General features: G+C 35.1%; 1 protein-coding gene across 4 annotated transcripts in view; it reads right to left on the bottom strand.

The window, feature by feature from the left end:
- The window catches only part of PPIG (peptidylprolyl isomerase G), a 45,209-nt gene extending 28,913 nt beyond the window's left edge, over positions 1-16,296 (bottom strand). The window contains exons 1-7 of one of the 4 annotated variants that reach the window (XM_079923655.1): positions 16,131-16,296; positions 6,993-7,040; positions 6,592-6,669; positions 6,423-6,497; positions 5,681-5,788; positions 4,829-4,873; positions 3,858-3,949 (exon numbers count right to left, since the gene is read on the bottom strand). In XM_079923655.1, the coding sequence (XP_079779781.1) occupies positions 3,858-3,949; positions 4,829-4,873; positions 5,681-5,788; positions 6,423-6,467 (290 nt within the window). In that variant the 5' untranslated portion in view covers positions 6,468-6,497; positions 6,592-6,669; positions 6,993-7,040; positions 16,131-16,296. Of the gene's footprint in view, positions 1-3,857; positions 3,950-4,828; positions 4,874-5,680; positions 5,789-6,422; positions 6,498-6,591; positions 6,731-6,992; positions 7,041-15,750; positions 16,059-16,130 lie in introns of those variants that run through there. The other 3 variants (XM_079923654.1, XM_079923652.1, XM_079923653.1) reach the window with 3 other exon arrangements.
- Positions 16,297-17,254: the final 958 nt, after the last annotated feature.

Genomic DNA, 17,254 nt, shown 5'->3' with positions numbered 1-17,254 from the left:
CTGATGTCCTCATACATGTTCTGTTGGACCTGAACAGAAATGGTCCATGTAGTGTTTATAAATTTTTAAATTAGCTGCCAAGACTTAAAAATTTGGATACTTCTATATAAAAATCCAGATTCAAAAAAAAAAAAAAATCCAGATTCCAGACCTTTTTGAAAACATGGAAAGACATGGCACCTGGCATGTGGCAATAATTGGTCAGGCTGAGTATCCCTGCCTTCTCTAATACAGAGATTAATCATTACGTTTCTTGTCCCAGCAGCCTTTACTCCCTTATATTACTTGCCTAAGACCTATGGGTATTTGAGTTTGTTATCCCTAACATAAAGTAAATTTCACATTTAAGAAAGATATCTGCATTAAAATTTGGACAAAACCTAAAATTAGCAAAAAGGAATTTTTAAAAGTCCTTCTTTTCTCCACATCAACCTTAAAGCTTTGTAGCTAAGAAAGCTGCTATCTGAGTAGCTATGAAGACACACTGGTACAACAGACTGAATATGGGCATTGTACAAGATTTGTCATTTTAAAAATCTTATCAAAAAAGGCATTAGAAATTTGGAAGAAGGAACACAATTTAAGCTAACTTTTGATTAAAACACACACTAAAAAAAATTCTAACACATACATGTATTTTTAAAAGTTCACCGTATTTTAAAAACTAATAACCTGTTATTGTTTTCTCACTGTAACAGCTATGATCACCTGAACTTGCTAAAACCACCTAGAAATGTAAAAACCTAGGTATACACTATATATGTATTTGTGTTACATTTAGTGTATATAATTTGCATCAAGATACAGTCAATCCTCACTTTACAGATTACGTATTTGTCCACTGGCTTGCTCGCGAGTTTATTTGTAACCCCTAAACCAATACTTGCATTGCTTTCATGGTCACTCTCAGATTGGTGAAAAAGTGTTGATAAGAATGGAAAAACTAGAACTCTTTGTATAATGCTGGTGGGAATGTGAAATGATGTAGCCATTGTGGAAAACAGTTTGGTGGTTCTTCAAAGAGCTAACCATAGAACTACCATATGATCCAGAAATTCTATTCCTAAGTATCTATCCAAAAGAACTGAAAACAGGGAAACAAATATATATGACAATGTTCACTGCAGCATTATTCACAATAGCCAAAAAGTGAAAACAACCCAAATGCCCACTAACAAATGAATATGGATAAACAAAATGTGGTATGTATATATAATGGAATGATATTCAATCATAAAAAGGAATGAAGTTCTGATACATGCTATAAAACATGGATGAACCTTGAAAACATGCTAAGTGAAATAAGTTAGACACAAAAGGACAAATATTGTATGATTCCACTTGCATATATAGAATAGGCAAATTCATAGAGACAGAAAGTAGAATAAAGGTTACCAGGGGCTGAGGGAAAGGGAAAATGGCTACTCTCTGGAATGATGAAATAGTTTTGGAAATAGTGGTGGTAGCTGCAGAGCATTGTGAATATAATTAATACCAGTGAGGTATGCAGTTAACAAATGGTTAAAATGGCAAATTTTATATTATATAATTAATATAAAACAATAAAATAAAACATTTAAAAAAAGATTAAAAACTGAAGTTGTTTCCTTTAAAAAAACAGAACACAGAAGTAGTAAAGAATAGTTATCTAAAAGTGGAAAGAGGTCAGGAGAAACCAACAATTGCAAGAGTCTGAGAATATACATGAAGGGTTATTTGAATTTAACATATGGGTTTTGGTAAGCACAGGAGGGATTTTATTTTTAAAAGTGAAAATAAATGATAACACTCAGTGTTGCTGAGGATCTGGTGAAACTGGCACTTACATACTGTTGCTCTAGAGTAAACTACACACTTCCTTTTGGAAGTCAATGTAGCAATATATATGGATAGCCTTAAAAATATGTAAGCATTTCACTAAGTAAACTTCTAACAACTTACATAAAAGAATTAAAAAATACATCAAACAATAGATACAACAATGTTCACTGTAGCAGTTTGAAAACAAGAAGCAAACCAAATGTTCAAAACTAAGATTAAATAAATAAAACCACAGTACATTCAAACAATGGATTAACATGTTAATTCATATTTAGTGATGTACAAAGAAATTTATATTACATCCAAAAGTTGATTACAGACTATATGCAACTATCTACCTGTATTTTTATTGCATGTAAAGATGCTCTGGGGATAGGATTGTTTTTCTTCTTTTAATCTGTGTGTTCTAATTTTCCTACAACAAATGTGATATAAGTTGTTTTCATTTAAAAAATCAGAAACACCTGTATATAGGCAATTGGCTGAATAAACTGCAGTATATACACACAACAGACTACTATACATCTGTGGGGAAAAAAAAATGAGAAAGATCTCTATGAACTGATATGCAGTGATTTCTAGGTTATATCATTAAGTGAAAAGAAAAAAACATATACAGTATGCTATCTATTGTGTAAGAAAAAAGGGAAAATAAGAAAAAAATATATATCTGTGCTTATGTTTGTAAAAAGATATACAGAAAAATAAACCAGAAACTAATGAGGTTGGTTACTAATATGGATAGGTGGTGGGAAAAAAAAAGGTAAAAAAAATGGGGGAATGGGAATGGAATGAAGAGTTAGGTGCGAGTGATACTTCAGAAGTATTCTCTTTGCTTTGACTCTTGGAATCATGTTAATGTTTTAAAAGCTTAAAACAAAAAGGCAAGAAATAAATCAACCTGAGAGGGAGAACAAATGAAATATAATCGGAAATGAATTTAACATATTTTGAGTCACAAAACCACACAAAATTTACACTAAAAAGTACTAATCCAGGTCATTTTTAAACATGATAATTTAACTACATACCCTCACTGTAAAAACAAAAATTGCTATAAATAAATAGTGAACTCTAGTTAGTAGGTTACTCTTCACAGTGGTATAGGATGGCAATTTTTAAATATAGGATTCAACAAATGAGTAGAAATTTTGAACACACTCGGAGGGAGATTTCTCACTGTTGAAGAAGGGAGTTACAAATGTGGAACAGAAAACACAATAATCCACATGATGCTGACAGATTAAGTTCTTCTGAGACCAGAAGAGTTTACAGTTATTGAAGAGGAGAGCAAATCTTTACCCATGGGACATGATAAAAAGTATGAATTGCTGACAAGAGCCCTGGTAACAATTTTTTTGTAGTCAGAATTGGAAAACATTAGCTCTATTGACTTTGGGTTACAAATAAATTTAGCGAGTAGGCAAATTCACAAATACAGAATCTTTGAATGAGGAACAACGGTATTTTACTCTTTATAATTAAGTAATTTACGAAGAGATACTCAATGCAAACATCCTGTTCCTTGTTAAACTTACCCTATAAATTTACCATCCATAGGTAATTCTTTCCTGAATCAATGTTACTGAGATGACTGCAAAACAGGGACATTTCTAACTCTATAATTCCTTTTACATTTATTAGTTGCATTCTACTAAGGAACAGTTTTTCTTTCTCCCTTGTTATTTATTCATTTATTATTTATATCTGAATGGACTCCTGGATTTCCATTTTATTTGATAATATGATACCATCATTATTTATTTTCAAGATAATCAATGCTCAACTTGTCCTAATTTGGCCAGGCGGAATGCCACCCCTTCAAGCTGGCTCCTGAGTCCTCTTGACAAAAGTCTTCATCTTTTGAAAACTTTAGCAGTACAGTTCAACTCCCCTTTCAACAATTCTTTGTTCTTCCTCCTTCAAAAATTCTCTCCCTCATACGTCCCTCTCCTATTTATTAGTGATCAGTGGCAGGCACACAGAGAAACGACACACCAAAAACGTGATATTTTAAATCATCAGATCATTAATTCTTACATGAAGAACTGTGAGCCATTTGTATCCTTCCCTCTGTTGGCCATTGACAAGAGAAATTCTTTGTTGTGTTTAACAGCAAAACTCTCATCTATAGAGAAGCAAAGTTTTCAGTTATAGGTATAACTCCCCCCCAAAATTCATTTTCATTCCTCTTCATATCTTGTGTTCATATCATGTGCTCTTTAGTGTCAGACAAAATTTAGATAAAAGGTTAAAAGAAGAGAAATCCAATATTAACCAATTTCCTCCATCTTTTCAGATTAAAATATTTCTAATTTTCAATCCCTTGGTATAAAATCCAAATACTTTATCAACCCCCTTTCAATATTATTCTTAGCACAGAGAGGCACTCATTAAACTTAATATCTGCCATGATAGAAAGAGCAGATTGCCTTCGAATCTTGGATTAGAATTGGAAAAAAGCAGGTGGAATGTGAAAAAAAATTTCACTGACTCCCAAAAGTGAAAGATGGGAAATATGAAATTAATTCCACAATCACATGTTTATAGTCTTTCAAATGATCTTCACATTAATAAAAAATTCCAGACAGAAAACTTAAATTTAGGAAAACCATTACAGCCAAATTCAGAATATCAAAGATTAAAAAAAAATCTTCATAGAAAAATGGATGCACAAAAATGTTGATATTGTCACTACGAAATATAGCTGAATCTCTTTTAATAAAGATTAGGATCAAGCTATGGAAGTTCCTATTCTAGCACTACAATTCTAAAAGTTTATTACAGATCACTGAAACCCTTCAAGTAATATAATGTACGAATGTACTAATTACAAAAAAATCCTACCTTTATAAAAACTCTATCACATAAAATTTTTCACAAGAAAATTAACTTCGTTTAGTTGAAGGTAGTTGGATATTAGTATATCAATAATCTTATTGATTCAAGAGAGAAAAATCAATGAATACTAGAAAACATTAAAACCAATTTAAACAAACATTTTTACCTTCAAAAAATCCTCCATAAATGGATTCCCCTCCTCGTCCATTTCCTAAGAATGAAAAAACATGGGACTCTTAGAACTGATAAGTCACCAATCTCCTTGAAGGTCCTACCTAAACACAATGCTTCTTACAAAGTAGGTACTTGAATGACTTTGAATCAAGAATACTCAAACGTTCACAGCAAATTATAAGACCTTAACTTAAAGTCAATACTGACAAGACCCCAAATTACTTTCTCTCCTCTATGATACAACAGTATGAGTGTAACAAAGTTTATTAAGATCTGTAGAAGAAAGAATGTTCAGATCCTAATGATTATGTAGGTCTTTTAACAGAAATTACTAGTAGCTTCTCAAAGTGTCTTTAAAAACACAGTTTCAATGTTTTTACAATAATAGAGGTAAAAACCATACTGTAGTAAAGGATTACTGGCTGTGACAAAATCAAACATGAACACTGATAGGCTACTAAGAGATGAATAGTGTTTTGTTTTTAATCCAGAAGCAAATTTCTGAAATTCATATATCAAACATGAAATTTTTTCCTATGTGTTTCCTCCTTTTTATCTATTTCTATGAGTACTTCTAATTTTTTTTTTTTGGCCACGCCAGGCAGCTTGCAGGATCTCAGTTCCCCAACCAGAGATTGAACCCAGGCCCTCGGCAGTGAAAGCTCCGTGTCCCAACCACTGGACCACCAGGGAATTCCCAGTACTTCTAATTGTTTGACCAAAGATTAAGTGGGCTGAGAAGAAAACTGGCCTAGTACTTCTAGAGACTTGTCTAACTTTGAGATTCATGTATTTAACAAAGAATATAAATATATGATTTTCTTTGTGGGAATCAAAGTCTTACCTTCACTGAAGTCACCACCTTGAACCATAAAATCTTTGACAACTCTGTGAAAGAGACAACTTTTATAATGTAATGGCTTCTGAGTTGATTTCCCTGTCCCCTTTTCACCTACAAGGAAGAAAAATTAGTAGGCTGTTAAGTAGAAAAGAAATTAAGGAAGTAGTATTAAAGCAAAATTCATGATGAAATCACAAGAAAAAAATTTTTGACTACTTCTTTAATTTTGTATCTATATGAGATTACGGATGTTCACTAAACTTTCTGTGATAATCACTTTATGATGCAAATAAATCAAATCATTATGCTGTACACCTTAAACTTATACAGCAGTATATGTCAATTACATCAATAAAACTAGAAGAAAAATTTAAATAAAATAAATAAAACATTTAAAAGTTAAAAAAAAATTAATGATGAAAGCTTTTGCCCAGTAAAATACACCTCTCTTGACCTATACAGACTTCTTTAAATTACAGAATTTTAACTTTCCTCAGGAATTTTTTAAAAATTCATTTAAAAAGCACCCATGCTTTTCTACTGAGTGTAGAAATCAATCTCAGATACAATCCCATTACAATTAATATGTATAAGAATTACTTTCATGTCTAGTAAACGTTGCATAGTCAGCATGCTGAGAAGGAAATAATATGCCTGAAAAAATCTAAAACATGTTAAATTAAAAATCAAAGCAAACTGAAATCAAATGGAACTACTATTAGGGCAAGTGAAAATGTCAACAAACCTGTACAAAGACAACGAAAGTTCTCGCATGTTTTGGGGCACACATCAGAAAATAATTCAAAGACAACTCTTCCAGCTAAAAAAGAAGGTAGTTGGTTTAAATTTCTTTACTAACTTAAAATATTAAGTACTTATATATAAATGTTAAATAGGGACATTAATTTCCTTACCAGGTTGATTATTAATGGCGATGTCAAAAAAACATCGAGGACGCTGAACCTTTATTCCCATGGCTTCAGTACTTCAATCTATGAGTAAAATACAGTTTCAGGCAAACAGACGAAAACAGCAAAGATTTTTCATACATTTCTGAAAACAAAACAAAACTGTGGAGCATAAATGAAAAATGTAGTCTGAATTTATTTTATTATTTATTTCCATGACATAAATCACATGAATTATTCTTTTCTTTGAGAGATTAGATTGCATCTTGTGAGGCAATCAGAAAAGACATTATAGGTCTAGCCATTATATAACACAATTTCTATTTTAACAACCAAATATAGATTGCCACCTCAAACAGAAAATTGTATTAAGTCTGTATGATTAGTGAACTAAGCAGGCAGATTACCTTTAAATAGAGAAAAATCAAGGACAAGCTGATCCAATCTTTTTGCGCCTAGAAAACAAAATAAATTTTGATTAAACTGGTGGACTTTTTAAAAGAAAAACATTCAAATTCCCCAAAAATGCCAAAAATAATTCCCCAAGGAAGAAAGAAAGTGGGATACTTTAGTAATAGTAACATATGGTAGATTTACATTCTGAGTAAAAATATATTACATTTTACATATAAAGCTATTTTTTGATCAGAAACAATAGCCTTTACTGATACACTAGTGTAGACACAAAAAATATCAGTAAGTGAGATACTCTATGTAAGTTTTATCTACATAACAGATGGCTATTAGTTAAGACATTCTTTTTTTTTTTTTTTTGCAGTACATGGGCCTCTCACTGTTGTGGCTTCTCCCGTTGCGGAGCACAGGCTCCGGACGCGCAGGCTCAGTGGCCATGGCTCACAGGCCCAGTTGCTCCGCGGCATGTGGGATCTTCCCGGACCAGGGCACGAACCCGTGTCCCCTGCATCGGCAGGCGGACTCTCAATCACTGCGCCACCAGGGAAGCCCCAAGACATTCTTTTGATAGGCGTTTATTTTAAGGACTTAGAATGTTTGAATTGTAATACTTGGTGGAGAATGACAGGGTAAGGTGAAAAGCAGAAGAAACAAAATAGCATCCAAAATGGCGCACTATAAAAATAACTGTTTCATCTGTTTAGAACAGAGACTAACTGAAATGTTTATGCGTTTCTGAAAATTATAGTATCTAGGCTGGTAGCTCAGTAAGCAGTGAATGATATTTTAAATCCAGTGAAATTTTTATTGAGACAATTTTAGATTCAGTTATAGGAAATAATACATAGATACATGTTTCCCCAATGGTAACATTTTACAAAACTATATAATAGCACAACTGTAGCATAAAAGCATAACAATGCTTATACACTTCACATTTCCCCAGTTCTACCTGTACTCATATGTGTGTGTATTTATTTAGTTCTACACAATTTTATCACACATATAGGTTCATATAACTACCACCATTCCTATCAATTTTACACATACCACAAACCACAAGTCAGAATACTCAACAATAAAAGCATGGAAGACTTTGCCCAAATTACCAACAATTTGAAAAATACAAATTCTATGTATTTATTCTTTATTGCATGGAATGGGGGGGAAATACCATTTTCTCACAACTTCCTCCATTTTTTATTTCTAAAAGATACAATATATATAATAAAAATTTGTTTCTCATGAAATAAAGCAAAAAAGATGCCTTTCAATCCTCCAGGAGACTACAGACATAGACTTCCTGAAAACAATAAAACAAAACAAAACTTAGTAATTTTAAAATCTTGCCAAGTTTGCTGCATTAAGTTTTTTTGTATAGAATTTCAACTCATGCACATTTGAAGTTGAGAATACACTGAATCCATAAATCTGAGGAAACTATCCTATCTTAAAGAGAAATATTAAATTACTACTTAGTACCTGATTATCTTTTATCTTCTAAATAACTTTTACAGGCCTTCTTAAATTCTCTACTTTTGAGGGTAGAAGAAGAGAAGAGGAAGTTTAGTGATTTATTTATTTTCCTCCAAAAAAAACCTTCTAAAGTTATTTGTTTAGCCACATATCTCAGGTAGAGACTTTTATTCTTACAAAATGAGTATAGTATAGATAGCACTGCCCAAAACATATTGAATTGTTTACAGTTATAGTTGATTTCCTATTTACTATGTTCTTGAAAACAAACTCCAAATGTGTGACACACACACACATACACAGAGGGAGTATTATTCAGTCACAAAAAAGAAAAATATCCTCCCACTTGTGACAACATGGATGGGCCTTGGGGGCATTATGTTAAGTGAAATAAGTCAGACAGAGAAAGACAAATACTGTACAATCTCACTTACACATGGAATCTTAAAAAAAATCCAAAACCTGAACATATAAAGTACTGACAATGTAATGTACAGCATGGCTAGTAATATCGTGCTGCATATTTGAAAGTTGCTAAATAGACAATCTTCTCATCACAAGAAAAAAAATTTTGTAAGTATGTGAGGTGATGAATGTTAACTAGACTTACTGTGATCATTTTGCAATGTATACATTTAATAAGTGAGCATGCTGTACATCTGAAACAAATATAAAGTTATATGTCAATTACATCTTAAAAAAAAAGGATTTACACCAAAATATTAACATTGATAATACCTGAGCCATGAATTTAAGGGTAATATTTATGTATTTCTGTTTTCCAAATTTTCTTCAACAAACAGGTACTAATTTTATAAGCAGGAAAAGTATTTTTAAAGAAATACTAATGAGATAATTTTCTGCCTATTAAAATAGCAAAGATATTTTAAAAGAATAATTCCCAATACAGTAAGCAACTCCTCTGGAAACATATGTAAACCTCTTAAGTTTTTATACCTTAAACTGGTTTATACCTTAAAAAATCCAATTGCTAGGAATCTACTGTAAGGAACTATCTTAAATTTAGAAAGCCTTCATGTATAAAGTTGGCCATCTTAGTGCTCCTTTCAGTAATATACTATCACAAGTAATCTATTCAATATTATGACAAATGGTTACATTATGGTCTCTAGTTGAACAAAATATCATAGTTATGGAAGCAATGCTTACAAAGATTAATAATTTGGAAAATGCTCATAATTTGTTAAAAATAATCAAGATATAAAACAGTATATGCAATATTATTATAATAATAATTATAAACTACTCCTAACCCTGAAATTCAAAGATTTACAAAAAGAAAAAAAAAAATTGAAAGGAGGACTTCCCTGGCGGCACAGTAGTTCAGAATCCGCCTGCCAATTCAGGGGACATGGGTTCGAGCTCTGGTCCGGGAAGATCCCACATGCTGTGGAACAACTAAGCCCGTGAACCACAACTCCTGAGCCTAAGCTCTAGAGGCCATGAGCCACAACTACTGAAGCCCGCGCACCCAGAGCCTGTGCTCCGCAACAAGAGAAGCCACCACAATGAGAAGCCTGCGCAGCACATCAAAGGGTAGCCCCCACTCGCTGCAACTAGAGAAAAGCCCGTGCACAGCAAGGAAGATCCAACGCAGCCAAAAAAAAAAAAGGAAGATTGAAAGGAAATAATCACTACGGTGTTTGGTTTTAAGACTGGAGAGTGTTTTTGCCTCACTGTACTTCTTTCTACTTTCTTTAACAAACATAACTGCTGCTAATAATAAAAAATTCATAATAGAATAGAAAATGTACATATAATTTTCTAAGATTATAATATACATGTCTGTGTGTGGTTATAATATATATTTATGTTATACCATGTGGGGATACTGTACTTTTCATAGAAATAGATTTAAATGGTTGCTTGAAATAACAAATCAAATATGCCTTAAGTTTAAGAAAGATGAAAGACACCATATTATTATTAAAAGCACTGTACAAATATCTTGAGTATGTAAATGTTCTAATATTAGTAGCTAATGAAGAACAATGGTGACACAAAAGATGGCTCAATGCTATGTCTCTAACATTACTGAAATCAAATTTTATCTAATCAGAAGCAGGACACAGTATTTCCTCTTTATTATTTCCTGGTATTACAATATCTAAATTCAAACACAAGACAAATATCTGGTCAATTTTTCTTTCCTTTTTTTTTTCAAGAAAGAGTAAAGAGAAAATACTGAGAGATCAAAAATACAATTCAGGGAAAAAAGTCAAGCCTATGCAATTTTCAAGTCTATGCAATTTTCAATAAAGTAAGTCATGAATTTCCTAAGGATAGTACATAAAGACAGCTTTCAGAGCAGTAGTCTGCAGGCGAACTGTTCACTGCAAAGTTGTTTAATCTAAATGAGTTGCAGCTGTTTTATAAAATGCAGATATAAATTTTTCTTTAAAAAAAAATCACCATATGTAGCAACATGCCCCACTCCTGTACAGCAATTAGCATAGTGTGCCCCTTTAGATGAGGTATATATGTTCCAGTTCGACCTAGTTTCCACTATTGCATGTTAGCCATTACCATTTATCATCTACTTGACCTCTTGCATTCACCTCACCTGCCTGACTCTCTAAGTATTTCATACTTAATATCATCTACTTTATTTATAATGAAAATACTTTTAAAGATAATCAGCAAAGTTAATAAGCTCACTGAAAAAAAGAGTACACAAAAATGCATGAAATACTGACTTTTAACACTTTTATATACATTCTTCCACTTTCTTCTAACCAGATAGAATTACAATATGTTGTTTTAAATGTTTATCAACACTATCAGTCATTTTTGTGTGTCAACAATATATAATGTAACAAAATTTCAAAATATTAAATGCCAGGATGTATAAACTTCTGCAACAAATGTATTTCATAAAAATATCAGAGAGATGTAGCAAATTCATAAGTAAAAAGTTTAATCTTGTAGTTTCATACATAAAATAATTTCCATATTCACCCTAAAGTAACATGAAGGATTGGGGGGGCAGGAGAAGGACACAGGCAACTAATTATTAAAATATATAGTAAAGAACATGGTATTTGTAATTAGGCAATAAATAATGCAGTGACTTTATTACTTTCAAAGAATTACCTGGAAGTTTCACACAGTATGAGGGAGTCAGCATAGCATTTGGTCTTGAAAAAGGAGACAGTAAATACTTTTAACTATTAAGATGACAAGCGGGTCTTTGACATTTCTGATTCCCTTGGCTAATTCCTAAGTGTCCTTAAAAATTTAACATAGCCAAAGTACACTCTGGGAATTTCACCCCCAACTCTCTAAAGTTCAAATGATTCTCATTTGTTCAATTTTATTTTCATTATCATAAACTTGTCTGTAAACTCCTTGAACTCAGATCCTTTATATCTTCAACACCAAGCATAATGTCTGGCCCAGGACTACATTACCAAAGAGAATGCGAGTTAAGGCATGAGCAGAAGCTGACTCTTACTCAGTACCTTTTCTCCCATATGTACTGCTTCTCACCTGGGGTATCGCTAATACGTATCTGTAGTTAGTAAATCTTCTCGGCCTATTCCACAGTTGAAATAGAGCCTGTTTTCTAGATCTGCCTTCTAGGGCTGCATTCTATTAAGTGTCTATTTTCTTTTCTTTTTCTTTAAACAGAATCCACTATAAGAGAGAACATCTTCAGTTCAAAACCAAGAAACAAAGATGGGAAGTTCTCATTTGCTTAAGTTTAATAAAAAGGTAACAATTTTCATATAAGTCTTCCACCTCTAAGTGCAATCATATTAAGTTTAACTAAAACTATAGCAGATCTTGAAGATTACTTTCAAAGATGGCAATCTAACATTCACATTTTACATTCATTCTTTACCCTACCTTAATGTAATTCACAGAGATCAAATGAGAAATAAAAATGGATTGCTTAGGGCCTCCCTGGTGGCGCAGTGGTTGGGAGTCCGCCGGCCGATGCAGGGGACACGGGTTCGTGACCCGGTCCTGGAAGATCCCACATGCCGCGGAGCGGCTGGGCCCGTGAGCCATGGCCGCTGAGCCTGCGCGTCCGGAGCCTCTGCTCCGCAATGGGAGAGGCCACAACATCGAGAGGCCCACGTACAGCAAAAAAAAAAAAAAAAGGATTGCTTAAAAAACATATAAATACGTTTACGAATGCCAGATTGCTAGCGAATTAAGTACAAACAAGTTAACGTTCTGAGGTGTCAGAAAAAGGCAACTATGATCTTCTGCACAGTTCCCCTTCCCTTAGTGTCTCTGACAGTCACAAACCTCGGCCCTGGTAAAAACATAATTAACAGTGTATAGGCACTTACTAAATTCTTAAATCCTTCAGAAAACTTAAAGAGAAAAGCTGTAATGTTGCCAAGTTCGGTGTTAAGTAACTTTTTGCACATACAATCCGAGAGACATAAAAACATAGTACAACTATGTTAGTATCAAACTAAAAAGCATATACTAACTGGGAAATCTCTCCTAATATTAATATTTTACCTGCAATTATCTAAACTCTTATAATGATAAATTTATCCCACTGTCTTCAGAGATAGAATCACACCATACTAGCAATGTTATTCAATCCAGTAACTCCTAAATAAAAAATTACACACTTTTGAAGTTTGAAGGAAATAGATAATCTGGTCCAATCTTCTGATTTTATACACCGACAACAAGAGGATTAGAGAGCTGAAGTGACTGGCTCAAAGTCACAAGCGGAAAAAAAAGCAAGAGTTTTCTGGTTAAGACTACAGCTTCACTGTAGAAACTAGCTTATTCACAAATATTCCAGATAATGGCTTACATAATTTTACTTTTCGCCATATGACCACAATGCAATGATTTAATTATGAATAAACCTTAAGCTAAACTTTATGCACAATTAACAGTAGCTTAATATATAAACCACCAGGCTTCATGCAAGTTAAAAATCAGTAAGTTAAGGAATCATTCATGTTTTAAAAATAACCATTTTAATACCAAAAATTGATATCTATACTTATAAGTATGATGTATTTAAATTTCAAGAACAAGTTGGTAATCATTTTAAGCCACTACTCAAACTAAAACAAAGTGCAAAAGATTTCCTGTCTGGCACTAAAAGTACACAGTCCCAGTTACAGCAGTTTTCTCTGAGTATTTATAATACTGCCTGTAGTAAATTTCAAGATGCAAGATTTGCCTTACGGAAATAAAAATATACTGAGTTCTTACGGAGACCATATATGCATTAAACCAGGTCAAAACTATTGACACTTAATCAAATGAAAACTGAAACTTGGTGCTAATATTGAAGAAAAAAAAAGAATACCACTACGTAGCAGTGAGATTTGCAACAAACTCTTCAAATCACTTGAATTAATTATCTATGGATTCCAACTACATAGAACAAGTAAGACACCTTAGTACATCAGGATACAGAAAATAAATACATTATAATTCTGTTGAAATATCCTACAAATAAAACAAGGGAGGGCTTCCCTGGTGGCGCAGTGGTTGAGAGTCCGCCTGCCGATGCAGGGACACAGGTTCGTGCCCCGGTCCGGGAAGATCCCCCATGCCGCGGAGCGGCTGGGCCCGTGAGCCATGGCCGCTGAGCCTGCGCGTCCGGAGCCTGTGCTCCGCAACGGGAGAGGCCACAACAGTGAGAGGCCCGCACACCGCAAAAAAAAAAAAAAAAAAAAAAAAAAAAAAAAAAAAAAAAAAAAAAAAAACAAGGGAAAACATCAACATGTATTTCTTAAAAGAGCAACATTTGAAGAATTAATTGTAGATGGTGTCCTGATAACTAATAGAACTAGTTCATCCTACTATGAAGGCTACCAATTTCCCTTTGCATAGAGAATGGATGCTGCCTGATAGGAAATCTAATTTAAAATATGCAAAATATCAAAAGGACAAAGACTTTACTTAGAGGCCACCGATACTGCAAGACCACAATAACAAGCACGAAAAATCAAAGGCCTTTAACAAGTCACAATAAATGTAATGTATGCTCTTCACTTCACTCATTCGAGAACTGCGGAGTTCTTTTACACAGAATTTTAGCAACCTTGAATATTTATGTTTGAAGCCCACAGCTGACGACAGTCTGAAATCAAATATCATTTTATAGATGAAATAAAACTGAGGTTCAGAAAGATGGCTGGGCCAGAAACAAATTCAAAGTTTCTGACCTAGGAAGTTTGTATACTTGTACACCCCCGACAACAGGGGAAGACAAGAGTCTGCAAAGACAAAAACCTTAAAAAGGTAAACAAAGTTAAAAAACAAAACGAAAAAAGCACAGAATCCTACTACAAGACAAGACCCATTAGGATCTCAGGACACCAACAATCCTGAATCATAAATTAGAAAACGTTAATGTAAAATGAGCTCTGTTTAAAACCGAAGTATGTAATTTCTCATAGAAATAATCCCATCTCAAATGGTTAAACTAAAAAAAGGAGCGGAAGATAAAATGGGTAAATTTTCAGATGCATAAAAAATATGAATGAGAGAAACAGCCATTCTAGATATCTGTGCCTTTTCTGGATTTTATACCTCGATTTCAGAAAATGTTTACGCACCCCCTCTCCATCGTCTATACAAACCGGGAAATTACTGGCCATTCTTTGCCAAACGGTAATCCAAAGACTCACTCACATACTTTTCTATCTGGTTTTAAGCTACTGAAAATTAACGTACCCCCTAATTTCCAAAACACTTAATTGTTCCTTGGTTGTATTTCTGATCACCATTGCAAAAACTTGGTCCTGCATAAAGTACTGTTGTGGGAAGAAATTAAAATCAATGCACAAAATGGTGCTTTTGTAACATTTCCAAAACGACTGAGTTTTCCATTCCCGCAGACCTCGATTCAACACCTTAAAAGACTAAAGACGAAGCAAATTAGCACACTTCCCCCAAGGCATATGGAGCTCCGAAGCCATCACCCTTCTCCAAAACAGTAACTATCTCCTCCAAAAAGGCCTGCACTGCTCACAGCTACTCGGAACCGTGGGAGAACTTGGAGTCAGCTCTGGGATGAGAAGGGAAGAGCCTGGATTTGAGTCTCAGGAGAACTAAGTGGCCTGTGTCACTTCACCACGCACGATAACCGGCTGTGAGAGGAAAAGGTCGGAGTACGGGGAAAGCCTAGCCTAATCTTAAACCCTGAGATCCTGGCTCCTCGCCTGCCACTCTCCAACCCTAATCTGACAGGACGGCAGGTAACGCGTCCCACTTCCCCACCTGTCCTCCCACCTACCCCGCATTCGTGCTTAGTCTTACGATTTTGAAGCATCAAAATCACCCCGGCTCCCTAGAGTTCAGGCCACCATCGCTGCCGCCATATTACAGCTTGTGCGGCAAAATGCGTCAGGGAGGGAGGTGTGCGCCCGAGCGGAGAGGGCGGGGGCGGGCAGGGGGAAGGCCGTTTCCCAGGCCCGTGAGGCACGGTTAGAAGGCCACAAGAGCTGCAAAGCTAGCGTCACGATCCTTGGGGGCCGCCTCTGGCACCTGGCAGCCCCGATACCTCGAGGGGAAGACGGTAAAGTCGGTCTGGGCCTATCGCGTCGGCTCCGCCCCTCTCCTCGGGCCCTTCCCGCTCTCGTACCCCGGCACTGCTGCAAAGGACGCCACCGAAACAACACGGGCCCCGCGCCACCTACTTGCACTAGTACACTCTCCTCTTCCCGGGGTCCAGTCCTTTAAATCGCTTCAAATCTACCGCCGCCAGAAAAGGCGCTAAGGCCAATGACCGCCTCCCTCCCCCCAGTCCCGGCGTGGAGGGAAAGCGTCGCGCCGGAAGTACGTCACGGCGCGGCGGACCTCATCTTCGGGTGATCCGTCGCTCGCGTCATCTCACCCTCCCTGGAGTTCTAGGATTTTGGTGTCTGTTAAATGCCTGGTTTATAGGTAACTTAATGCTTTCTGTGTGAGTTGATTGAGAGCGTTTGTAACCGCCATGTCGTTCGTGAAATGAAGTGCTTCACTTAATAAACATTTATTGATCCTCTGCCAGGTTACTGGGAAGGAGACCCTACCTTCAAGGAGCTTCCAGGTCAGCTTCCAGTTAACGCTATGACACAAGTTCTAAAAAACAGATGAACAAAGTGCTATTTGACAAAAGGAGGAAATTATAAAGGGCATTGACGCTCTTTGTTGTCGTTTTTAAATATTCTCACAGCAGCCCCATGATACAGATTATTATCCTTGTTTCACAGGTAAAGAAATTGAGGCTCAGGGAAGATAAGTGCCTCCCTCCCAGACACACTGTTCCTAAATACCAGAGCAAGGCTTTGACTGCAAATCCAGTTCTCCAGGGGAGACCACTATTTTGGGACATATATTGTTATTTAATTGTTTTAACAGGCTGAGAATCCCTAGATTTTTAGAATTAATTCCCCCTGCTATTCAGGGGAGTTGGCGGCAATCATTGTGGAGATATGGGGTGAGTGAGTTTTAAAGGAAACAGCTAAGAGGACTTAGATTTTACTACTATATGAAAAGAACGCTAAGTTACAATCATTTAAATTTTTCACTCATTTACCTGAGGTAAATTAGTAATTATCAACAGCAGTCGGGCATGTGGTACTCTTAAGCATCTTCACCAATTTTATTAAATGTAAAACTGAGAGGACAATCCCTGCCACTTTTAAGCCATTGCCTTCATTGCAGGGGAGCAGCAGCATACTCCTCTTTGAACAGTTCAGAGGTTGTATGAATTTACACTTTGCAGTGAGGAGGGGAATTCTACAATACCTTTAAAAATCCGATTTATACTGAGCACTCT

Source organism: Stenella coeruleoalba (assembly GCF_951394435.1).
Source record: "Stenella coeruleoalba genome assembly, chromosome: 6".
NCBI lineage: Eukaryota > Metazoa > Chordata > Mammalia > Artiodactyla > Delphinidae > Stenella > Stenella coeruleoalba.
Note: the sequence above shows the minus strand (reverse complement) of the source record. Positions and strands in the feature narration are given on the sequence as shown.